Genomic DNA, 27,787 nt, shown 5'->3' with positions numbered 1-27,787 from the left:
CCTTTTATACTCAACCCTGACTCATCACCAGTTAATCTGCTGTAACATCCTCTGTAACACTTTCACTTGTTTATTAAATAAACTTTTTCTTTACAAAAAAGGTTCAATCATGTCATCTGGACAAGTTTCTTTTTTGGGATAAATGTTAGGTCTTTCATCCTAAGCACTTCATCAGTCTGAGGCCTGCCAGCCCAGATCTGTCTTATAAATAGTTTTCTTGAATGTTTTTCTTCAGTTAGTTGTTGGCATCAAATTCTAGATTTGCTTTCGTAGTTATAATTCAGGGCAGCACGGTGGCGCAGTTGGTAAAGTTGCCACCTCTTAGCGGGCAGGTCGCCCCGGTTCAAATCCCGGCAGGGAACCTTTCTGAATGGGTTTGCATGTTCTCTCCGTGCATGCATGGGTTTTCTCCTGGTACTCCGGTTTCCTTCCACAGATCAAAAACATGCATGTTAGACTGACTGGTAACGCTAAATTGTCCCTAGGTGTGAGTGAGAGAGTGAATGGTTGTTTGTTTGTCTCTGTGTCCCTGTAATGGACTGGAGACCTGTCCAGGATGTCCCCCGCCTCTCGCACAGTGATTGCTGGACATGGACACCAGTGAACCCCGTGACCCGAAAATGAGGAAGCGGGTAAAATATAATGGATGGATGGATAGTTCTAAATCAATAAAATTAGTGAAAACACTAAAGTCTTATTCATACTTTTCTTCTAAATGAAGACAAAAACAAACGAGTGTATTACAGGTTGAATATATGTTTCTTTTTGAAATCTTTATGCGTATTAGTTGTATATTTGGCTGGTGAATGAAGACGACGATGTCTCTCTCTGCTCTGTCCTCTTCAGTGGAGCTGCGTCAGGCCATTGTTGCCATGATGAACAGGAAGGACGAGCTGGAGGAACAAAACACGTACGTTGACCCCCTCACACACACAAATAAATTACGTACACACATATCAGTGCTCATGCATGAAAAAACAATAATTTAAATGTTTTACCAGTTTGTTTATTGTTAGTTGTGAAGTATTATTTCTGCTGACGTTGCAGCAAACTATTTTATTTAGTTTTGTTTAATAAACGAGCCTCCGCACATTCATTCACACTGAAACGTGAAAACTGCTAATTTAATATAGTCTCGTTAGGATGATCCCTCCCTCTCAAAATTAAAATAATTATGTTAATGCATCTATGCTGTTAATCATAATAATGTAAACCTGCCAGAATTTCACGATGAACTCTAATTTCCACTTAGGCTATTAAAAACAATGCAGTCACAGATTCGTGGTGATGAAGTGCTTTACGTTCACGCTAATTGTGATCCATCTGCTCATTTAGTGCAGCAATTAAAGTGGCATTTATCTAATCTATTGTTTATGAAGCTAACATCACCAGAAGGCCGATGTTTGTTTGGGGATTTTGTCTCTGAAGGATTAGAGCTCTCACCTGAATGCGATGTGACACAAGCTTGTACTATCTGGCGTGTTAACGTGGATGTGATGTGCTTCGTGTGTGAAGGTCTCTTCGCAGTCTGTTGGATGGAGAGATGGAGCACTCAGCAGGCCTGAGGCAGGAAACTGATTTACTGAAGAAGAAGCTGGCAGATCTTGAAGAAAGACACGCAGTCAAGGTCCAGGCGCTGGCTAGGTAACATACCAATATTCTCTGCATCACTAATGTCATTTTTAATTGTAACATTTAAGATTAAATCTTATTTAGTACGATCTTTCATGTAAAAAAAAAACACGCACTGTGGTCATGACCACACTTTTTCAGCATGCGAGCCACTTTTAAAATGACCAAGTCCAAGTGCTTTACTATAAAAATACAAAACATATAGTTATTTATAAACATGTTAAATATGCTTTATTTGTTTTATGTTCTTGGTTGTAGTATTTTACTATGTTTTATATGGCACCTTGATTTATTGTTTTCTAACAGTACAGCAGTCCCTCGCTACTTCACGCTTCATATATCACGGACTCGCTCTATCGCGGTTTTTCAAAATAAGAGTGGCTGATGGATGGATGAGCCGCACGATCGGCATGGACTTTTTATTTACAATAAATTATTTAAAACTATTCAGCACCTGCTGCACCTGTGTGCAGCCCACAGCTGAAGGAGACACTTCCTCCTGCATGTGCCAGGATCTCCGCTCTGCCACGGAGAAGTGGGCGTGGCCAAGAGCAGCCATGGCAGAGAGAGGGAAATGATGAGATTCTGTTCTCTTTTAGAGCATTTAGAGTTTAGAAACATTGTTTAAAATATTTAAAGCATGTGAGAAGGGTTTAAAACACATTCATATATATAAATAAATACTAAAATAAACTACTACTTACTACTTGTACTACTATTCCTACTTAACACTTTTTCACTTATCATGGGGCTTTAGGCTACGGATCCCCTGCGATAAACAAGGGACTACCGGTGCTGTACTTTTATTTTAATTGCATTTTACTGTAGTTTTTTGTTGTCTGTACTTTATATGTTCTTTGTTTAAAACAGGTCTCTCTTGTAAATGAGTCCTCGTGACTCAATGTTTTCATTCCACCTCTATTTATACAGGTTAGGAGACTAACCTGTATAAATAAAGGTTGAATGAATGACAACCCAAGTTTGTGTTAAAAAAAAAGACAATATATATTTACTAGGGCTGGACGATATGGCCTAAAATCAATATCACAATATATTGAGCAGTTCACCTCGATAACGATAAATGGACGATAACTGCGACCCCCCCACCCCCGAAAATAATGTGATAGGCCGGCATAAGTGATTCACAGCCAGCTATATTGATGGCATAATTCCCTTTTTATTGCCACTTTAATGAACTTTAAAACTACAGCTTCTGCAAATAAATGAAGAAAATTTGTACTTTTAGTTGTTAATAGTTTTTGAACAATAAACACAACTGAACAAATTTAGAAGTATAAAATAACTTTCCTGTAAACACAAAGTATTAAAAATACAATCTCTTATAAATGAAAAGGTCACATTTGAGTTGTCAAGTATTCCCTTGTAAATAAAACTAAATAATGAAAACTAAATTTCACATTTGCCATTTGTGTTGTCAGCGGTGACGCGAAACAAATACGACACCTCAGCGGTGACGCATAATACACGCGACGTATACGACGAAGCGACATATTTATGGATTTTTCCACTTTATTAGACTAATATGGACTGATGCGACTTATATGGGCGGTGCGACGTTTATGGTGGAAAATACGGTACGCAGAAGAGGAAATCGAGAGGAAATCTTTTTTTCCTGATATTTAAACTTACTTAAAAAAAAGAATCATGAATGACACTTTTTATTTCTGTCATGCCTCAAGTGTGAGAAACTCACCTTAAGTTGATTTTGAGTAAAAAAAAAAAATCCAGGTAAAAAAATTTAGGGTGATTTAAAGAAAAACTGGTGTACTGGATACATAGATTTTAGGTCTCATTTAGTGCTATGAATGTGTCTGAGTCTTTAGCTCTGATATGATTTAATAAAAAAGGACAAAGCACGTAACCAGTTGCTTCAAACGTCCTGACAACTCATCCCTGGACAGAGGAATAGAAGATCAGGGTGGCTGGTGTTTTTAATAAAAAAAACCCCACTGTTTAAAAGGTTTTGTGACATGTGAGATTATTACTAATAACTATCACACAACCTGCTTGAGCATTTACATAACTTTATTTAGTCATCATGATTTATTTTTCCTTTTTCTTCAAAATTCAATAAATGGCTGTTTGTGACTAATAAGCTATTACATAGACCAGAAGCGTGAGCAAAAATTAAACTAACAAAAATCCGTATTTGTGCATTTGCCATCAATTGTACTTATTTCTAAAGATCAACGTTGGCCACTGAAAAGCCCATACAGCTCGACCTCTGCAGCAGAGCTTAGGTAAACATTGGGTAAAAGCTGCCACAGGCCACTTCTCTGTGATTAAGGCTGCTGATTGTGCTGGGCTGTGGCTCATACCTACGGCAGCTGCATCGCCGTTTTCCACATAATCACAGTAATTACCACTACGCCATCCAATGGCAGGAGCTATATTTGTGCAAATATCAGTGTTAAGTCCACACATCCAGTTTAATCCGCTCATTATGTCGAGGATTGGAGGATGCATGTCAGAACAACATCGGAAAGTTTCTCTCGCCTCATTCTCATTGAGTTCACTTCCTTCCTCACGCCATAAATACTTTCGGTTTTATCCCCATGATTGACCACCTGCAGAATCTCTGAAAGTGGAATGCGTCATGGCAGCTTCAACAGTATGTTGGCTGCTTGCCCAGAGTCTTGAGTCAATCCCGAGCCCTTTAGATGGTCGATTAGTCATCCATCAGCAGCCTAAACAGAAGGCCCCAGCAGCTTCGTGCTCGCATAGTAGCCTCACAGGAAGTCAGACCACCAGCTTGGATTGATCGGGTGACTAAGTGTGCGCAGGGGCAGCTAAAAGCTGATAGATTTATTCGGAGAGGACAGAGCAGCAGCTGTCGGGGCCTTTTTAATGTATGATGATGTTTGTGTTTACAGTTAAATGGAGCGTAAATGATGAGAGGCGAAGCAGTAAAACATGCAGGCAGGGAGCAGGCGACGGCCTCACGACTAGTGACCGTTGTGCGCTGTACGGCGTTCATTTACCCACAACCAGATACACATACGCACATGTAGCCTACTGCTAAAACTCAAGTGTGGCTTTTCCTCCTAAGCTAAATCTGTCTCAATCAATGGCAGCTATAAATACTTCAGAAGGAGCAGCTAGCAAGTGAATACGAGCTGGAAGCTGTCAAAGAGACCACTGGCAGTTGTTTTGGTGAATCGCACTATTCTTTGTAGGTTTTTTTTTCCTGTGCAGGTCAAGTTGAAGTTTAACATCTATGCACATAAAATGACTGTTTAATCGCTCATTGTCTTACAGCTGGTTAAACTGCTGTGTACCCAATTAGGACTCATTGTTTAACGTGTTGTGACTTTTACAGAATAACAGCCAGCTGCACTGTTAAGGTTGGATGTTTATTTCCAGCCCCAGATGGTCCTCCTATTTAAGGAGGATGTCACCAGTTATCGTCCAATTTTAGGCGCTTTTCTTTGTGGAAGGACTTTTTTTTATATAGTTAAGCATCTCTTAAACCCAAGAAAGTGGCACACATATTTGAAGCCGAGCGAGTGGTTAGGCTGATTGTGTGTATGGGGGTGGCAGAGGATGAGCGAGCCGCCAGAGATAGATTCTGGCTGACGCAGACACCAACAGAGGGGAGCGGGCTAAAATGAGCCGCTGCTCACTCACTGACTTACTCACACACAAAAACTCCGATATACAACAAGACCCCCAACTCACCCACCTGTCCAAATATAACATAGAAATGTAAGGCCCTTAATCACACATTGACATGGAACGGTTCTCAGACTGCCGAGCCACCATGGAACAACGACAGCGCATGTAAGCAATCAAAAGAAATTTAGGTTGTTGTTAATGTGCTTACATCGGACCTCCTGTTGTTAAACGTTTATCTGCAGGGACTGTACGTAAGCTGTGATGTCACATCAGTGGCGCTGATCACGGATGACTTGACGAGAATTGTGGGGAATGTCCAAAGTCCCGCATGTCGAGCGAACAACACAGCAGACTGCATGCATGATGGCCACCTCAAACGCTTTTGTCAATGTAAACTTAAACATTGATGACATCCCCGGGGCCAAATTTGACTTGGAATATATTGAATAATACAATGATACACAGCTTGAGTGCTGGGTACAATGTAGGTGAATAGAAGCAGCAACTGGGCCGAGTTGATAAAAAGGTACGTGTGGTGTTCCCAGTGTTTCCATGCTGATTCAAGCACTTTTGCCTCGGTGAAAAAGAGCAACGATGACTGAAGATTTCGTGTAGGATGCAGCCATTGATTCACCATGCACCACCACTAAGTACACCGTGGTGTGCTGGGGCAGCAGGGTGAAGACAGCTGATGCCAACAAACTCTATAAGCTCACCAAGAGAGCGGGCTCAGTTCTGGGAGTGGACCTGCAGTCTCTGACAGAGGTGTCTGAGCAGAGGATGCTGAGGAAGCTGCTCCAGGTCCTGAACATGTCACACCCCCTGCATGACACCCTGGACACTTACCACAGCACCTTCAGTCATAGACTGAGACCATCGAGGTGCTCCACAGAACAACACAGGAAGTCCTTCCTCCCTGTGGCTATCAAACTTTTTAACTCCTCCCTCTTTCTACACATAGGACAATAAAATTAATCCTGTACTACAATAAACACTTCAATGTTTCTGTCTGCACCTGACCTGTTTTGGACCTTAATTGTTGGTATTTATGTATTTTCTGTTATTTTTTATATCTTGTGTGATTCCTTGTGTATGTTCCTTTGTACTGAAACTCTGGCACAACAATTTCCTGTGGGATCAATAAAGTTCTTATCTTATCTTATCTTATCTTTAGGCTTTCGGCAGCAGGATGAAAAATAATTTTGCCAGCTGCTTCTTTTATTTTACTTCGTTAGCCATTAGCTGTTAGCGATAGGTTCTTTTACTTTATTTTTCAAAAGTGAAAAGATTCTAAACGGGAGCTGAATTCAGCACCTAAAGAGACACTTTAATGTAGGTGGGTTGAAAAAGGCGTTCAGTGTTCTCGTTAATATAATGGATGGATGGACCTGCCTGTTCAGGGACCTGCTGGTATGGGATCAGGGTGCTCCTCTGTCGGTTCGTTCCCTCCAATGAAGCATTTCGAACAGATGTAAGTGGTCTTGTTTACATTTGTCCGTTTGAAGCCAACTCGGCCACAGAGTCGAATCCAGGGATCACACTTCTTTCAAAGTAATCAACTTTGGACACTGCAAGAACATAACCCTTGCATATGAAGCTTGCCAGCATATTGCCAGCATCAAAAATATGGACCATTGCAGATGTTTCTAAAACATTACTTATCAAATATACATGTCTTTGTTCACTTTTAACTCTGTCTACTTAACCTGATGTCTGTTCTACATTTAATGTCTACAGAAGTCTGTCTTATCCGGATGGTTTCAAACTGTTAACATTTATTTATCGTGATAGTAGTTTCTTTTTTCTTTTGATAAATGTAAATGCTTATTGTCAATTACCCTGTGACGTGTGCTGATGACCACTTGACCAGGTCACCCTTGTGAAAGAGATCTCGATCTCAACGGGCTCTACCTGGTAAAATAAAGGTGATTGATTGATTGATATTGGCCGTCACTATTTCAAGTCCCATAGCAACAAAGCTTCTTAGATATCATTTTTATGCTGTTTTTATTGGAGTGAACCATGACTACAACACTATTGCATTGTAGTCACAGTTCTGTTTGCCTTACATTCGGGTACTTGCTGACATCACATATTGAACAGGGAGCTATTTTTAGTAACCCCGACCAGCACTATTAACATGATTATTTAGATAAAGAGTTAAGGTTATTTTCGACTGCAAATATTAGCAGCAACAGCTAGCTGTAACACTTCCTATGCATCCTAGATTCAATTTCAGCAGGAAATTTACAATATTTATGCCATATTTTTTTCATTTATTCAACCTATATTTATACAGGTTAGTCTAATTGAGCCACGAGGACTCATTTACAAGAGACCTGTTTTAAACAAAGAACACAGATGAGGTGTAATAATAGTAATAACCGTGTAATGTGGAGCTGATTGCAATGTAAAGGTTTTAATAATATTGTTTGTATGAATCGCGATGACATTTTGAAGATTTAAGTTACTTTAAGTTGGCAGCAATCCACTTTTGGCCAAGCTAACCATTTAACCGTCCATTTATTTGTTTAGACTTAAACTTTGTTTATTCTGAGGTCAATCAAAGAGCCACTGGTTTTCCCACTGGTAAAATATTAATTATTTATCATTTTCCTTTAAAAGAAACAGCCAAAAAAGCCTTAATATACTTCTAATATTTATTTATGGACTAACTATAATAGTAAGTTTCAAATTTGCGATAAAATGAAAGAAAAAAACAACTTGAAAAGACAAGAGTGAATTGTCTCTTAACCTTTTGCTTTAAACAGCAGAGTGCAGTGAAAAGAGAGAGGGAAAGTCTGAGTTTTTGTTGGGATCACCATATGCCTTTGAAGCCACTGTGCATTTCTAGAAAACTCTAAATCTGAAGGCTGTGCTCCTTGGTGGGCAGACCATCTGTTGCACAACTCTTTGCTCTCTTGTTGCTGAGGATGGTCTTTTTGGCTTCGACTAATCAGAAGAAGGAATTCTCAGCCAATCAGAGCTTTTCCTATTCTATAAGCAACAGGAAATCTCTTTGATTTAATATTATTTGCACATTTGGGGCGGCTGTGGCTGAGTGGTTAGAGCTGCTGTCCTCCAGTGGGCGAGTTGGGAGTTCAATGCCACCACATGTTGAAATGTCCCTGGGCAAGACACTGAACCCCTCATTGCCTCCGATGTGTGTCCCATCAGTGTATGAATGTGATAAAGCACTGGTTATTATTTGTAGAGATCTAGTAGAGTGCTGTATGAATGGGTAAATGAGGACACTGGTCCCCACTAACTCAGGAGCGAGGGAGAAGGAGAAAGTCCACACAAGACAGGCTCTATAAGAAGATGCTGTTTTTAAGACTGTTTGCTTGTAGCTCCTCAGACTGAAGAAGTCTTTTGGATAAAAGATGAAATGTTTCAACAAAGAAGAATCCTTCCAGAGGACCTGTCTCAACCTTGTTAGAATTACCACACAAAACCTTTACGGAAGTCCTGATCACATACTGTACACACAGGGCCTAATTTGTAAACCAATTGATGCCGGAATGCAAATAGCGGGCGGGCTGGCGGTGGCGTTGGGAGGGGGTGTCTGGGGGTCCTCCCCCTGAAAAGTTTAAATAAAGTAGATGCAATATCCTGCATTTTGGTGTATTTTAACGGGTTATTAAACATCTACGTTTATCTACATTTGTTAACACTCTACTTCTGTCAAGACCCCCCACCTTCCCACTTGACGGAACCGAGCCCGACTCTGTCCCTGCTCATTGTTGTCTGACTCCACATGTGAAACCTTCAGGCACCACCTGCGGCTGTGAACTCCTGCCCGCATACGACATGACTGCCTGCTTGGCACTTACCCCTACCACTCTTTTAGGGGTGGAGATTTCTTTAAGGGTAGACACAGAAATGCTTCATTTGAAGAGGCAGACCGCATGTTGTGTTTACAATTAGTGTTTATGTAATTATTTTCAATTTACATATCCAATATAAGTTTTATTTGTTCAAGGCAGTCATATTTGTCCATAACTTTATTATTAGTAATCCTGAGAGTTACCAGATCCAAGCCGGATCCTAGAAATCAGTTACTGGAAGCATCTTGAGTGTTAGAGAGTTCCCAGATTCTGTTCCGGCAGGATCTGGCTCAATTTTAGCCCCGAGTGTAGATTCTTCAGCCTAAGAGCTTTCAATAGCGAAAGCAAGGATTTTGCCTGTACATTATGTGTAAAAATTTAGCACTTTCAGTAGCATCATGCAAGAAGTTTAATGGAGCAGCTTTTTAAAAGTAGAACTTGTTTAACATTGCAATTATGCATAAATGCAAATTATCCATTTTTGCAAGTTGGTCTGTATATTGCTGTTTAAAAAAATTCAAGTGACACTTCAGGTCTATGAGACAGAGGCAACAAGTGTTTATCAGATGAGCACAGGCTGTTTTTGGCCGCTGTGTACTAGAGGACTTCTCTACACTGCTGCCTCAAAGTACTTTGACCATCTAATACAGAAAGTCTATGTCATGTAACTTAATACCACAAATATGTAAGTTAATAAAAGCTGTTTAGAACAAATGCCCAATCTTTCCATTTTCTCTTTGTAGCCTGGACACGGAGATAACTTTCATTCAACCTATGGTTATGATTAAGACCAAATGCACAAGACTCTGGATCCAACAGCTGAAATGAGCTTTCTTTGTTGGGTAGCTGGGTTCAGTCTAAGAGATGGGTTGAGGGGCTCTGTCATAAAGGGGGAGCGTGAAGTACAGCTGCTGCTACTCCACACTGAAAGAAGGCAACTGATCAGAATTATGACATCATTATGTCTGCTGTTTATGTGTGAGGTCTTTTTTTTCCCCAACTCTCACAATGTGCCCCGGCCAGAACAGAGATATGTTTTTTTTACCTCCCCTCCCTTGTGTTTTCTCTTTTTCCTTACTTTAATCTGTTTGTCTATCTAAAACAGAACTCGCTTGTAAAAATGAGTCTCCAAGGCTCAATGTGAATAATCTGTATAAATAAAGGTGAGGGATGGAACGTTTATGGACCAGTTCATCAAGAGCTTTACCTTTCCATTCTGTTCCTTAACCATGACAAACCAGATCTTTCCATTTCACTGGTCCATCTTCTGCTCCATCCTGCCATCACTTGTGGCATATTTGAACTCTCCTTGAGGCAAAGACTCATACCTAACCCAGAGGGAACATAACCCCCTTTAAGTAGGTCACTTTGAAAACTTGGCATCAGTTGGACAAACATACCTATGTTGCAAATATGTTGTTTAACCCAAGTGCTCACTTAGACAATTTCCTCAATCAAACACTAATTTCTTCATTTTTGTCTTCTGAAGTTATACCTATATCTGCAAAATTATTATATTTTCAGTGTATGATGCAGTGATTTCCTTGTTGGTGGGATTGACCTGAGCTGATGAAATGATAAGAGATGTAAACAAGGTCAGCTAATGTTAGAAGTTTACTGAAAACAATGTGGCTTAAAAAAATTCCAAAATGGACTTCCTCAGTATATCTAACCCTATTTTTTTTTTCCTTAGAGTATAGTAAATGAGACACACAGTCTCTCTTTCCCCCTCAGCTCCCTCTTGTTCCTCTTTATAGACCTCAGTTGGCGGAGCAGACAGCAGAACTGTTGCAGTGGGAAGGCAGCCAGTCTTGTGGTCTTGGGCCAGAAATTGGTTTCTCGTCATGGGTAGTGGGGGCGTTCGGACAGGCGGCCACATACAGGCTCAGACACACTCGCACACAAAAGAAAATGGGAGCAGATGCCTTTTTCTTAGCTGGCAAGGCCACTTTTCTCCAGGCAGTCTGGTATGGCTGCTCTAAAAGTGGCAGAGAAAGTGACTGTGAAGTTTGCCTACTTTATTTGCTGGGAGTCCATTTTGTCACGTTTTCTTGGGGAGGCTTTCTTGCTCAAGTTAAAAAAAAGCCAGTCCTGCATCTAAAACTTCCTTTGCATGTGTGTTTGCTTGAAGCAGAAGACATTGAGCAGTAAATTGCACTCAGGAGCATTTCCCAGTCACTGAGCTGCTGCTCTCTAAAGGCGTCTTTGCAAGTCTCATTTACTTCCTCCAAACTAAGCAGACCTTACCTGAAGAAAAACCAATTTAGCTGTGTTTATTGCACATTAAGACAACTGCAGAGCACAGGAGTAGTAAATGGAAGTGGTGGAGGGAATACAATAGAGATGGGGGGAATATTCAGACTTTTCAACTTCAGTAATTACTGCATGTATTTTAGCTTAATCCTTTCTCTTGAGATAGTTTTTTCATCCAAATTTTCTTTTCTGCCTAATAGTCTCTCACAATAATTTTTTTCTTCAAAAAAATATTCTCAAACTTTATATTCTTCCCTTGCTCTTTTCTTCAAACAAAACAGCAACAGTTTTTATCTTTCAAATGCACACCATTTCCTGCTTTTTCACCAGCCTCTTCTTTTGCACTCAAATCAGTTTCTTTATTCTCGTTTCTAAGGCAGACAGCTTTTTTTTGTCTCAATTTGTTGTGTACACACAAACCAAATCACAAAGTCTTATGAATCTTTTGCACCGACACCACACATTCCTTTTACTACCTTAGTCTTCAGTAGTAGATGCAATGACTTTAAAAGTTAACAGTATTATCCTCTGAGCACATTTTACTTAATGACAAAAGAGTTAGAGGTTGGTTCCTGACAGAATTAACACTATAGAGACTGCAAGTGCAACTGGGGGCCAAGATGGGGTACAGATAGGGAAGCTGACTTGGGATCAGAAAGTTGCAGTTTGACTCCTAACCATTCCCACATATCGTGGTGTCTGAGCAAGACACCTAATCCTTAATTGCTCCCTCAGCGCTCAATAGCTGCCTACTGCTCCACCTGGGTGTATCCCAGGTGCGATGGGTTAAATGCAAAGAACCAATTTCATCATTGTATGGGAACATACAGTGATAACATGTAGCTTGTATACTTGTATAAGTGCAGAGGACTCTGTCTTTAAAAACACATAAGACTTAAACAGCTTTAAAAATAGTCTGAGCACATTATATTTGCTGCATTACAACAATCAATAAATGGATCAATTCATTTAAACCATACTGTCATAGATTTAGTTGAGTACAATCCTAAAGTTCCAGAATATTTTCTTAAAACTTTTTATGATAATTAAAATGCAACTGGTTTCCATTGTTTTATTTCTGTACTTCAACTTTATGTTCCATTCGTCTGCCTGTCCATTCATCCATCAGTCCATCAATCTGTCATCTTCTGCTTGTTCCGAAGTCGGGTCAAAGGGGCTGCAGGTTGAGTAAGGAGGCCAGGCATCTCTTTCCACAGCCACCTCTTCCAGTTCTTCTGGTAGGATTCCAAAGCATTCCCAGGCCAACCGAGAGATACAGTCTCTCCAGCGTACCCTGGGTCTTCCCCCAGGTCTCCTCTCAGTTGTGTGATGATTTCTAGGCAGGAGACCTATTGGTGCAGTCAGACAGGCAGGACTCAGGGAGTATAAATAAATAATTTATTATTTACAAAATAAAGAGGCTAACGAGGCAGCAGACTTGCATAAATCATGGGACAGGATGCAGGGCACGAGGAGCAGGACACAAGGAGCACGGAAACACAAGGAGGTCAGAGTTCAGGTGAGGAACTGTGAGGTTGTCCAAAAAGCAGGAACAGGTCAGGCAGACAGCTGGGAGGTCGTCCAACATGCCAAACATCAGGCAGGAACAAGTCAGGCGGACGGCCCGGGGACCATACACCAGGCCGGGGCCAGTCAGGCGGGTGGCCGGGAGGTCGTCCAACAGCCCGAAACAGGTCAGGTGGGTCAGGAGCGAGTACCTCAGCAGGAGAACCAGGAGCGAGGACCTCAGCAGGCGGACCAGCAGCAAGGAACTCAGAAGACGGGCCAGCAGCGACATGAGATCTACCTCGGGGGCTACGTGCTGCGTGGGATCCACCTCGGGTCTGTGTCTTCTGTGGCAGGATCTGGAGTAGATGCGGAACTCAGGAATGAGGAACTCAGGAATGAGGAACTCAGGAACGAGGAACTCAGGACCAAGTCAGACTCAGGAACTGGGACCAAGTTCGGCTCAGGAACTGGGACCAAGTCCTGCTTAGGAACTGGGACCAAGTCCTGCTCAGGAACAGGGGCCAAGTCTGGCTCAGGAACTGGGGCCAAGTCCAGCTTTGGAACTGGGACCAAGTATGGCTCTGGAACTGGGGCCAAGTCCGGCTCTGGAACTGGGACCAAGTATGGCTCTGGAACTGGGTCAGGTAAGTCTGGGTCTGTGGGCTCAGGACAGGCTGGATCCTCACACTGTGTGGATAATACAGAGGCTGCAGGAGATGGAAAAACTACTGGGACTGCAGTAGGCATGGAAGTGACCACAGGGGCTGCAGCGGTGAGGACCTCAGGTGCCAGGATCGGGAATCACCAGGGGATGTAGATGGAGGCTCAAAGTCTCTAAAATTACCCCACATTTTGTCTCCCAGGGATGAAGCAGTGAGAGTTGGGCTGCTTGCTGGGTCTTGGTTTAGTCTGGTCATTCTGTGATGATTTCTAGGCAGGAGACCCATTGGTGCAGGCAGACAGGCAGGATTAAGGGAATATAAATAAATAAGTTATTATTTACAAAATAAAGAAGCTGACGAGGCAGCAGACTTACATAAATCATGGGACAGGATGCAGGGCACGAGAAGCAGGACACGAGGAGCAGAACAGGCATCACAGGGACACAATGACCAGACAATGAGGACCCAGGCAAACTAACTTAAATACACACACTAACAAGACTAACACAGAACACCTGTGGCGCATCACAGATGCAGACATCAGAGGGGGAGCAGAAAAGTATAGAACACTAGAGGGTGACAGAGACCAGGGAAAGCACAACTCCAATAAGTTGGACATACACGAAAAGCACATCCCTAGGGAAGTACCCAGGAAGTTTCCTTACCATGTGGGAAAATTGCGACAACAAAAACAACAATTTTATGCAAAAGTAACGAGGCATAAAAATACCTAATAAAAGCCCTTTTCGCACGGGATTAGTTTTACCTAGGGACCACATGTAATAAATTACTCCCCAACGTCTGCTTTTTATGTGGCGCATCGCATGGGATAACCAAAGCCTGAGATTTAATCTGAGAGAGCTGAAATTTATGGACATCTTCCGGATATTATGTTAACGCGCTGTGTTGTCATGACTGGGCCGGTCCATAATAATGTGCTTAATGTGCGGGCCGGGACAGTCTCGAGCTTTGATGTGGTTTTACAAATCAGCACAAAGAAAACTAAAGAATGTACAATATAAAATTATGTTAATCTACTTGTTGAGGAGGCACGTCCAACCGGCCGGTTTAAGAGGTAAAAAAAAAAGCCACGTTAAGCTCAGATGGACAGCTGTCACCGGCTGTGCGCGTGAGCGTTCGTGCATCCGCTGACCCGCCGGTTGAAATGGACTTGCGACCTGTCCAGGGTGTCCCCTGCCTCTTGCACAGTGATGGCTGGACATGGGCACCAGTGACTCCCGCTACCCGAAAAGGAAGAAGCGGGTAAATATAATGGATGGATGGGTTAGTTGATCACGCGTGTGTCTCCGCACCCGCTGTCATCTGCTTAACATGGCTTTTTTTAAAACTCTTAAACCGGCCGGTCGGACCTGCTTCCTCCTCAACAACTAGATTAACGCAGTTTTATATTGTGCATTTTTTAGTTTTCTTTAGTGCTGATTTGTAAAACCACATCAAAGACTGAGACAGTCCCAGCCCACACATTAAGCACATTATTATGGACCGGCCTGGTCGTAACAATGCAACACGTTAACATTTTAACCGGGAGATGTCCGTAAATTTCAGCTAAATCTCAGGCTTTGGTTATCCCACGTGATTGCACCACATAAAAAGCAGATGTTGGGGAGTAATTTATTTATTACATGTGATCCCTAGGTAGAACTAATCCCGTGTGAATAGGGCTTTATTCTCCCTACTGTTGTCTATTGTGTATAAAATATTTACAACTCAAAAATATTGTGTGGGACCCCCATTTAACTCCCTGCTCACCTGTAATCTACTTGCTGCCATATAATAAGAAACACAAAAACCTCATTGTCAGTATGTGTGGATTTTGAACTCCCAGCGTTTTTCTCCAAGCCAAAACCAACCATACTCACACGTGTTAGGTACAATTTAATTAGTCTGAGAAAGCGTCTGGGCCATGGGCAGTTCTGATAACAGAGTGGATGGCTCTGCAGAGAGCTTGTCATGTGAATTCTGGAGGTCTCCTGCCAGGGGTCTCTTTTGTTGGTTGTGAAAGGAGTTTGATGAGCAGGGCACCAGATGAGCTGCAGAGAATGTGGTGTTGGGTTGTGGGTGTGGCTGATGCAAAGGCAGAGCAAAACAAAGGCTGTTAAATTTATCTGCCAAGGACACAAAGCAGTTCTGCAACTGTGAGTGATTTCTTCCACAAAGTCAATGTTGTTCAACCTGGTATGGCTTTGTAAAGAGACTGCCTCTGTCTCTCACTGTTCCTTTTTCAGTGTGACTCTGTCCTCACTAAATGTCCAGCACACACATTCAAGTGCTTTTTTAAAATGCATTTGTGAGATATTGAACATTGAATTCTGGTATTGTTTATGCTCACAGCAGAGGTTCAAATGCGCCCGCTGTTGTTTTGAACACGCAAGAGTGACTTTGAATCAGTTTTTTTTAGTACAAAGAACTTCATATTTATTCTGTGCACACTCAAAGATCTTTTCAGCCTGTGGGTTTTAAATAAATATTTTCTTACATTCAACAAAGCAACAAAGAACACATGAAAAGCACATTCGGCTTTTCAAAAGCTTCATTCTTATATAGGAACATTGATTAGACATGCAGCTCCATGAATAGATATATAGACACAACAAAACACTTAATACAGATGGTTGTGCAGTACAGATGGAGGGTCATTGTAGAAGTTGTCACAATGTTTAAAGTAACTACTATAGTTGTGATTGTAACATTTCTCCACAACCAGAGACATTTGAGCTTTGTCAGAAATCCATCATATTACTCACAGGCATACATGAGTTTGCCTATGAGTTTTAGTAGTTTCTTCAGTCTCCTTAGATGTTTTCTCTGCTTGATGCCAATGATTTGATCCTTCTCAAACAGACGGTATCTTTTCCACGACCATGCCATGTGTCTTTCAACATGGTTGTTTAAGAAATGAGAAACAACTCATTGCACCAGTTGGGGTTAAATAACTTGTTGCCAGCTGAAAGATAATCACCCATGCAGTAATTATCCAATAGGAGGCTCGTACCTATTTGCTTAGAGACTTTTTTTTTTTTGGCCATGCATTGTATTTTGCTTCATGTCTGGGTCAAATTAACACAAACACTTGTTTTATTTGGCACATGGTCTGCATAACACTGTTTACAGTTCAAATAGGGTATATGTGATTTTGTAAAAAATATTAGTAACGCTAACTCGGAGCAAGTATAGTTTTTCTTTCCGTCTTTGCTTCTAAGAGTGTTATTTGTTTCAAATAAATGAAAAAGTAAATACATGTAGCATTTGTTTTGTAGCCTGTTGTACAAAATCTTGTATTGAAAGGTGATGTCCTTCCCAAACAAGTTCACATAATGAACCGTGATTTATGCGTGCCATTACACCCCCTTTTTTAATTTGACTTCTATGGTGTAAGTTAATAATTTGCTTGATAGCAAGGCAAGGTAGAAAATATATTCAGTTCATCACCCTGAAGGACAATTTTTAAAAATGTATTTATCTAAATTCATCATAAATTCATACAAATTATCCATTGCAGCAACAGATTTCCATCATTTTGAACGTGGCCAGGACAGATTTCTGTCATCTGTAAGAATGAGGGAGGAGGAAAACGTGTTTTACTGTGGTCCTGGTGAAGCCATCCAATCTAATGATGATACAGGAATTAAACTAACGCTGATTTCAACCAGTAAAGAGAACCAGAGCCACAGTTTGACCCAATCCAAGCAGAGCAGGGCGGGGCTTGTTGTCTGCGTCACGGTGTGAGCAGCAGAGATAAACTGCAGGTGAAAGCTCACCTGCAGCAAACCAAAGAGGACACCTCACTGCCCTGACAGAACCACCCTCTCTTTTATAAAAATGATGACATGTAATGAATTATTAAACGTTTACGTATTGAACGTACGTGTTCGCACGTGTCCAATTCACTGCAGCTGGGGGAGATCCCAGAACTGATACACCGTCACCCCCACACCCTCCTCCCACTCCACCTCCCTGGGACTTTTGTATCTAAAATGTAACTTATTGTTATGTTCTCTGTTATGTTCTCTCTGCATAACTTAATTATTTAAACAAAATGGAACCTTCAATTGAACATGACTTACTTTATTGAACATTTGCTGAAGAACGCAGGCAGATCAATGCGTACATACACTACACTTGATGTTCTTCCATCTAGGACACAATATAGTACCAGTAAACAACATATTGCTATTAATAAATACATAACACTTATTAAACGTGAAAGTCCAGTAGCATCTGCACTTCCTCTGGAGTGCAGTCTGAAGAGATCACACCTCCCACCCTATGTCCTCACCACATTCTAGAGGAACCATCGAGAGCATCATGACCAGCTGCATCTCAGTTTGGGAAGGAAGCTGCCCGACTGCAGACTGGAAGGATTTGAGGAGGGTGGTGAGAACCGCAAAGAAAATCATTAGGTCACCCCTTCCATCCATCCAGGACATTGGTCTCAGACACTGTCTGACCGGAGCCAATAAAATCAAAAGAGACAACTCACACGCACAATATGGACTGTTTACTCTGTAGACCTCTGGCAGGAGGTACCACAGCCTGAGGACCAGAACCACAAGGTTCTGCAACAGTTTCATCCCACAAGCTATCAGACTGCTGAACTCGGATCATTAATGAAATGACCCCAATAGAAACACACACAGACACAATTCATTTCCATTCAACCTTTATTTATACAAGTTAGTCTCATTGGGCCTCGTCGAGTCATTCACAAGAGAGACCTGATTTTAACAGAGTGATGACAACAGTAGACAATCTTAAAAGAAGGCATGTAAATTGAAACAAATATATACATGTATGTATATATCTGTACATGCATGTATAAATGTATCATGTGTTCATTCATTCATTCAAGTTTATTTGACCAAGTAGAGCACAATAAACAATGTTGCATGATAAAAATGAAGCAACCGTTGTTTTATACGAAGGTTTTCTAGCAAACCCAGTCCTTGGTTGGACTTTTATATAAAAACAGCTAAAATAATAATAATAAAAAAAAAGTAAAATTAAACAATTCCCTCACACACATCCTTGCTCCTCCATCCCCATGGGGCTCAGTGTATGGAGGAACATTCACTAACATTTGCACATTACTTGTATCCGCAACAGAATTGCATCTTTTGCTCTAAACACCAAAGTCTATAACATTTATGTACAAACCGGATTCCAAAAAAGTTGGGACACTAAACAAATTGTGAATAAAAATTGAATGCAATGATGTGGAGATGGCAAATGTCAATATTTTATTCGTAATATAACATAGATGACAGATCAAAAGTTTAATCTGAGTAAATGTAACATTTTAAAGGAAAAATATGTTGAGCCAAAATTTCACAGTGTCAACAAATCCCAAAAAAGTTGGAACAAGTAGCAATAAGTGGCTGGAAAAAGGAAATTGAGCATATAACAAACAGCTGGAAGACCATTTAACACTAATTAGGTCAATTGACAACATGATTGGGTATAAAAAGAGCTTCTCAGAGTGTCAGTGTCTCTCAGAAGCCAAGATGGTAAGAGGATCACCAATTCCACCATTGTTGCACAGAAAGATATTGCAGCAATACCAGAATGGTGTTACCCAGTGTAAAATAGCAAAGACTTTTAAGTTATCATCATCAACCGTGCATAACATCATCAAAAGATTCAGAGAATCTGGAACAATCGCTGTGCGTAAGGGTCAAGGCCATAAAACTCTACTGGATGCTCGTGATCTCCGGGCCCTTAAACGTCACTGCACCTCAAACAGGAATGCCACTGTCAAGGAAATAACAGAATGGGCTCAGGAATACTTCCAGAAAGCATTGTCAGTGAACACAATCCACCGTGCCATCCGCCGTTGCCAGCTGAAACTCTACAGTGCAAAGAGGAAGCCATTTCTAAGCAAGCTCCACAAGCTCAGACGTTTGCACTGGGCCAGGGGTCATTTAAAATGGAGTGTGGCAAAATGGAAGACTGTTCTGTGGTCATATGAGTCACGATTTGAAGTTCTTTATGGAACACTGGGATGCCATGTCATCCGGACCAGAGAGGACAAGGATAGCCCAAGTTGTTATCAACACTCTGTTCAGATGCCTGCATCACTGATGGTATGGGGTTGCATGAGCGCTTGTGGCATGGGCAGCTTGCATGTCTGGAAAGGCACCATTAATGCAGAGAACTATGTTCAGGTTCTAGAACAACATATGCTCCCATCTAGATGTCATCTCTTTCAGGGAAGACCCTGCATTTTTCAACACGATAATGCCAGACCACATTCTGCAGCAATCACAACATCTTGGCTACGTAGGAGAAGGATCCGGGTACTGAAATGGCCAGCCTGCAGTCCAGATCTTTCACCTATAGAGAACATTTGGCGCATCATAAAGAGGAAGGTGCGACAAAGAAGGCCCAAGACGATGGAACAGTTAGAGGCCTGTATTAGACATGAATGGGAGAGCATTCCTATTTCTAAACTTGAGAAACTGGTCTCCTCTGTCCCCAGACGTCTGTTGAGTGTTGTAAGAAGAAGGGAGGATGCCACACAGTGGTAAAAATGGACTGGTCCCAACTTTTTTGGGATTTGTTGACGCCATGAAATTTGGAAACAGATGTTTCCCTTAAAATGATACATTCTCTCAGTTTAAACTTTTGATCTGTGATTTGTGTTCTATTCTGAATAACATATTAGATGTTGGCACCTCCACATCATTGCATTTAGTTTTATTCACAATTTGTTTAGTGTCCCAACTTTTTTGGAATCCGGTTTGTAAATTATATACATGTTTATATCCTACAGTGATGTGCAGAAATGGAACAAAATTTTGTTCAATTTTGCCTGGTGCACTGTACAATTTAGGATGACATCCATCCATTATCTTTACACGCTTATTCCATTTTGGGTCACGGGGGTCGCCGGTGCCCATGTCCAGCAATCACTGTGCGAGGGGCGGGGTACACCCTGGACGGGTCGCAAGTCCATCACAGGGACACACAGAGACAAATGAGACAAACAACCATTCACTCTCTCACTCACACCTAGGGACAATTTAGAGTTACCAATCAGCCTAACATGCATGTTTTTGGTCTGTGGGAGGAAACTGAAGTACACGGAGGAAACTCAGTTGCGCCACCGTGCTGCCCTTTAGGATGACAATAAAGTTTATAAAGTTAAAAGTTATAAAGTTAGTTAATATGTGTGGAGCATCATCATCATGGTACAGACGTGCAACCTGCGAGCGTGACCGAGCTCCGATTGAGTGAGTGAGGCTGTTCCTGCTGATTTAGTGTTTCTAAATAAATATTAACATGTAAATACAAATATCTATCGATCTAGAGATCTAGAGATATATAGAGATATGCCCCAGATTACAGTATAGAGAGTGTGTCTGTTTAGCTTTAATTTTCCTGCAAAACTCACAAAGTTTTCTCTGTGAGAGACTCAGTTTCAGGTGTTTGTCTTTTTATCCTAAATATCTGCTAAATTCAATTCCACACTGTGTTTTAACAACGAGGTGCTGTAGCTGTTTAGATGAGCTAAACTTGATTTAGAATCATACTGAGAGGTAACTACTGTGATAAATGTAATTTAATAAATTATCAAGTATGAAATATAAATAGTCACATGAGCTGAAATAATCTCTTTGAATGAAAAAAAAATTAGGGGAGAAATCTGTCAGTCTAGAAAATAAAAAAATAGTTACTTTATACTTTTCAAATGACTTTTTATGCTATATTTTATACATATATATATATATATATATATATATATATATATATATATGACAACCCCTCTAAAAAAGTAAACTACAGAAAAGTTGTAATGAATTTCACATTTTTTTCTGCTTTTGTGCTGAGACATTTCGCCTCAGCACAAAAAAAAGAAACCGTCCAGACGACCTGACTGGAAATACTTGGACATGTTAATAAATGGTTACCTTTTTGCAGTTTATTGCTTTTAGGTGTCATGTATAATAATTGTCTTGTAAAGAACAGGTCATAAAATTACTCAAATCCAACTTCAGCTAAACAACAGCTCTTGTCTTTTTACACAGTTACAGGTTTTGAATGTAATAAAAACAAATGTAAAACACTGAAACAATAAGTCCATCTTTGCTGCTTGCTGTACCCGACAGGTGCTGTTCAGTGATTTTCAATACATACAAGCAAGGGTTTTAGGGGTGTGCCACTTTGGAGCATTTATTTATTAATTTGTGTGTGTGTTTAGACACAATGCCATGGTGGAAAGGCATCAGCAATAACCTCAGAGGAGCAACTGTCTCAATCCATCAGTTTGAAGTGTTATAAAATAAACAATAAACCACAAATAAATTGGAGTCCATCATTCTACAGAAAGAATAATATCCACACGAGTTAAACATTCATAATTTAGAATTTTTTGTTTTGTATAAATGAAAACATGTTCATTTGATATGTTGTTGGCTTTTGTTTTGATTTGGTCATAATTAAATCTGATTCAGTTACTCATGTCTTTTACGGTTGTCAGTTTGCTTGTGCAGTCATTTATTTTTATCTGTTCTGATATAAATTCAATTTTCTAACGCCTTGTTGCACTGATTTATACTCACTCTGTGATGTGACCGACTTGCCTAGAAAGTAAAAAAGTTTGCCTTTTTGCGCCTTCGATTATTCAGCATTTATTTTCAGAATGAAAAAAAAACATTGCTTATTGGAGCTGTGCTAAATAAGCTGAATCAGGGCATTTTGAGACCCAGTCAAGAAAAATAAAATGTCCAGAGTGGATTAAGGAATCCCAAGATGGAGGCATTTTATGTACTGTAGCGTAGTGTTTAAACGAGTTTACTGTTAGTTTTCTGCCCGTGCTGTTTTTCAGCGTAGTTATTTTTGTGCAACTTTGCTGATCACAGTACTGAGATCATGTTCTGTTCCTCACTTTGCTTTTAATTTTTCAGGAACACTCCAGAATTATTCAAAGGTGTGCTGATTTGTCAGATATGTTGTCTTTTGGTGGACTCCAACCTGCTTGTATCTGGGACAGAACCCGGCCACCTGTTGCTTCCTGCTTGGATTCACTTGCGAAAGTTAATTATGAGTTTTCACATCACTTTCAAGAGTCCACGCTCTGTTTATTCACGTAGGTGTCTTTTTATAATCAGAGGAACTGCCTTTGATACCTGTGTGGTCATTGCGTCACAGCTATGTCTGTCCATCTGCATTAGTCAAGAGTATTTTTATTGCTCTGCAGGTAGCACAATGTCACAAGATTCATACCATCTCCCTCCACCACATGCTTCCACAAAACAATGTAAACTACTTCCTGCTACAGATTTTACAGTTATTAATAGCAACAGGTGGGTTCTGGTCAGTTTGAACCTCTGCCAAGTTGGACCCCAGCTAGCTGTAGGCTTTTTACGCCAAGTGATTATTATTTTGTACTCTGTGGTTGTTGGTGTTAAACGGTAACTGCACTTATGGCACACATTGTTTTTTCTTTTTTTAAGTGAAAACCGTCAAATCTTATTTCTATGTGACGATGGTAAGCCAGACATTTTCACAAGCGTATTTTCTATATTAAATCATCTACATTGGAGTGTGTAATAACTCAGTTGTGGTGGGTAAATTACACATGCGAGGCACAGACCGTCGATGGCACATGTGTAAAAAAAGTGGATGCTTCTTGTATGAAATACAAAGAAAGCACAAATTGTCATTTACCGTATTTTCCGGTGTATAAGTCACAGTTTTTTTTACATAGACTTGTCAGTCCTGTGACTTATACGCTGAAGCGACATATACATTTTATTTTCCATATTCATATCGCAATTTTTGACTGACATTTTACATTTCTAAGAAATGCAACAGCGAGTCCTCCCGTGCGCGGAATACTAGAGAGCTAGCGGCTCCGGCTGCGATGGATGAATGGATGGATGGCGCCGCACCGCACAGGCGAAATGAAGCTAATTTGACCATTAAAGTGCATTTATTAAGGAAAGGTTAAACTGAGACACACCTTTGCTATAATGTCAAGCAAACAAATAATTGTTTTTAAGTGTTAATCTTGTCAAATTTCTAAGAACTGCAACAGCGAGTCCTCCCGTGCACGCTCGCTTCATTCAACTGGTGCAGACGGAGGAACGCTAGAGAGCTAGCGGCTCCGGCCGTGATGGATGGATGGATGGATGGCAACGCGCCGCCCAGGCGAAATGAAGCAGTTTTGCCCATTGAATAAATGCATAATAAACAAGATGGGTCAGCGGTGATGCATAGTAAATGTGACTTATATGTCGAAGCGACCTACTGGTATATATGTTTTTTTCCTCTTCACGATGCTTTTTTTGACTGATGCAACTTATACTATGGAGCGACTTATATGCTGGAAAATACGGTATATTAGTAACTTAATGACTGATGGAAGTCATTTGTTCAGAAATGCCCATCCACCACTACCTCCGACAATAACAGTTTATTTTCTATAATATAATGAACCCTAATCAGTAGAGTCCGTTTTCTACATTAAGGCGGTTGCCAGACTGACCCTGGAGCTCATAAAGGTTTTGATTGCAAGCTGTTAATTTCTCTGAAGGCATAAATCTAATCCAGCCTGGTTCTACCATTCCCCCCAACAATTTGCAGTAGTTACAGTTGCCTAAAACTTGTACTTTTGTTTTCTGCAGGGAAAATGAAGTTCTCAAGGTCCAGCTGAAGAAGTATGTGGGTGCAGTGCAGATGCTGAAAAGAGAGGGTAGCCAGGACAGTGATGGTAAGACGCATGCTCTGCTTTTTGTGCATTTTTGAGATCTGAAGTTTGTTTTCAAATCAGTGTCACCTTTAGCTTTTCCAAAAAAACAAACCAAAAAAACAACTGTTTCTCTGCTGCTTCTCTTTGAGTCATTGTGCATTTGCGTTTTTTGGAGGATTTGACGACTCTGACTTTGTTTGCCTGTTGCCAGGGGATAGAAGTCCTCTGTATAAAGACTAGCAAGATAAGACCCTGCTTTTTATAAGTAGAATAAAATGAACAGCAGATTACAGTGGGCCACATAATAGTTAATTGCATTCTGTTGGATAGAAGGGATAGAGGGGAGAGCGGTTATCTTTGCCGCCTGAAGGGTTTGTGTGTTTGTGACTTTTTAGGTTATTTCAATCTGTTCTGTGCAACCCAGAGATAACGAGCTTTGCAAACATTCGTCATTGTAATCCATTTAGGCTGTATTTTTTTCATCTTCATCAATTCTGTTAATTATGTGCTACAATATCTGCTCAAGATAATTATGCAAAGAGCAAAGTGGATGTGGTGATTGGTTCAAGAAATCTTTTATTTACATTTTAACACAATCTGGATAATACAGTTTCTGTCGGTGATATTAACCCTGCAGCAACAAGAAAACAGCAGTCAATGAAGACCATTCCGTAACGTTCAACGGCAGGTGCAGAAGCTCAAAGTTTAGGTTGGAAGTCACTGTAAATTGGAGGGTAACACATTTTTGTTTGGCGTTCATTTCAACAACTAGACTGAATCACAACATGACAGGAATACACATCACACCCATCCTCGGCCATATGTGATGGATTACTATAATAAATAGCACTGCCATAACTAACTATTGTGAAAGACAATACTTAGACATACTTCTATACACAATTTACTTTTATTTAATGAAGGATGTGTTCAGTGTGCTTGTATGAATGTGTTTTGTTTGCATGTTGCATCCCAGAATGGGAGATGTAGACGGTGTGTACGACACATCAATATGATGATTTAATTATAGCAGTTCAAGACATTTATTTGGTCTAAAAATGGTAAAATATCTAAGGTTTTGGGACCGTGGTATGTGTCCACATTTTATATGACCAAGATTTGAATTATTACATACTAACAATTTTATTGCGCCTTCTGCCTAATATTTAACAATCCTTGTTCTTTATAAGTCAAGTGACACCTGGGGCCTTGTGTAAAAAGGGTGCACATGTACAAAAGGTGGCTTACGCCTCTTTTTCACGCAAAACTTCAGGGGCAATGTGCGTAGCCCCACACCAACTTCAGGGCTGGCAAACACACGCTTCTATGGTTATTGGTCCATTGGCGACACTTTGAGGGGATACTGTGAAACTGTTAATGATGTGAAACCTATTATTGTACACACTTGACACGCACGATGAACAATTAATGCATTCACACGTATACAGTTCAATAAGTGGATATAAAATCATGCACAAAGTAGTGCAGAAAATATCTTTAACAACAATGGCTTTAGCGTTATTAGAGGATATAGCAAATGGCGCAATGCACAGAGAGCGTGTATTTAGAGACAGAGGGGATTTTCTGGCCCACAATCCTTTTGGAATTGTGCTTGGAGTTGCGGCCGGTCTTGGAGCGTGACACAGCGAGGAACCGTGCGCTGCCCGTGCACATACAGCTGCTGACCGCACGGGGGTTTCTATCAAAAGAGGCATTCCAGAGGGAGCTGGCAGACTGATGGTGACTGTGCCAGTCGACCCTGAGCCGAGCCATGGCAGCTGTGTGCGATGGAAATATCTATACGTCAACCAGGTGTATCAAATTCCCATCATGCAGCTGAAGAGGCCAACGTTAAAGCACAATTTGCAGCAACAGCCAGTTTTCCTAATGTAAGCAGAGCTATCAACTGCACACACATAAAAGCACCATCACAGAATGAATATGTTCATGTTAACTGGAAACATTTACATTCACTCAATGTGCAAATTATGTGATGCGCAAAAGCAGCTAACCAACATTGCGGTGAGGTGGCCTGGTTCAACGCACTATTCATTCATTCTAACGGTTGGGAACAGACTACAAGCTGGCACGGGATGGTTGGCTTCTTGGTGAGTAAATTAATTTAATCGTCCTAATACTGTATGTCTGACCATTTTTTCTTAATTTCTGCGGGTGTGCGCTGCTCTGACCCCACAGCATTTACAGCTTCACACACATTGTCCCACTCGCTTCTCTTGTGCTTGGTGTTAATGCCAGAGTACAGCGTGCCAAACAGAATGTTTTTACGTGTCTCTACCTCATTTAGAATTGTCTCCAGGAACTTCCTCTTTTTCCCCGCGTGTAGACATGCTTTTCAATAGTGCAGAGAGGAGATTCCTCAGGTGCAGGGCAGATTTAAATCTACTGGCATATTTAAATGGAGGCGTGTCAAGGGAGGAGTCGAGTATTCCTCTTGCGCTCAATTCCACTTTGATTGGGATGTACAAAAGTGCGCTTGGATTCATGCATGTGCACGTTTCATACATCTGGATTTATATGTGCGTACGCTGTTTTCTCGATTTAAGCGTATGCCACGGTTCAGTAGGAAAGCCATGCAAGTCTTAGTACATGAGGCTCTAGATCAGGGCTCACCAACCGTTTTCAGACTGAGAGTGGGACCGAGTGACATGAAGGGCTACTTGTTTGATACAAACACATTTGCACGGCTCATCTTTAATTATAGTATTAATAATAATATATTTACATGCATGTGAATACATGGCTGCCGGATCACATCTGATCTGATCTGTTTTATTAAAAAGACTCCACACAGTGATCATCTGTAAGGATTTAGCTTGTGATAGATTATTAGGGATTAGAACTCTCAATCGAGAACTTGAGTCCTCAGTTTGAATCCCTGTTTTGTCTCTTCTGTGCGACTGTAAATTGTTCCTAGCTGTGACTGGGAGTGTGGATGGTTGTTTGTCTCTTTGTCTGTGTCTCTGTGATGGACTGGAGACCTGTCCTGGCTGTCCCCTGCCTTCACCCAAAAGCAGCTGAGATTGGCTCCAGTCCCAATCAAGGGGGACATAATGGACGATTTACTACAGCAGAAAATTGATATTTAAACATAAATTACCATTTCTTTTATGTTAATCTCAATCAGTAACATTTGAAATTCTGTATAATTTATATTTTATTAACTGTTTTGTACAAATGAACACATTTGTAACATTCATTCAAAATGTGTATTTTATTACTATTTATTACTATTATCGACTTCTGTAGCATTTTTAAGAACCTATTAACAATAAAATCTTCCAATCACCAGCTGTTGTGTTTGTAACATTTCAGAATATAACACTTGCAGACACAAAATATCTAATTTAATTAAAAAAAAAAGAAATTTATAAATGAATCATGTGACATTAATACTGATCCTCAGATCTGCATTTTTAACGAATCGTCTCATCTTTTACTCTTTTTAAATAAATTATTTTTCACATATTTCATCATTGCTTCTTTCAAGAGCTCCACACCTGAAAATGCCTCATGAAAAACATCTACAATTTGCTCAA

At 40.6% G+C, this 27,787-nt stretch overlaps 1 protein-coding gene across 1 annotated transcript in view; it reads left to right on the top strand.

The window, feature by feature from the left end:
- snx29 (sorting nexin 29) overlaps positions 1 to 27,787 on the top strand; it is a 270,132-nt gene that overhangs the window by 38,181 nt on the left and 204,164 nt on the right. The window contains 3 exon segments of the mRNA XM_037691628.1: positions 847 to 910; positions 1,516 to 1,644; positions 24,166 to 24,233. Of these exon segments, the coding sequence (XP_037547556.1) occupies positions 847 to 910; positions 1,516 to 1,644; positions 24,166 to 24,233 (261 nt within the window).

Source organism: Nematolebias whitei, chromosome 17 (assembly GCF_014905685.2).
Source record: "Nematolebias whitei isolate Nwh7 chromosome 17, NemWhi1, whole genome shotgun sequence".
Classification (NCBI taxonomy): domain Eukaryota; kingdom Metazoa; phylum Chordata; class Actinopteri; order Cyprinodontiformes; family Rivulidae; genus Nematolebias; species Nematolebias whitei.
Note: the sequence above shows the minus strand (reverse complement) of the source record. Positions and strands in the feature narration are given on the sequence as shown.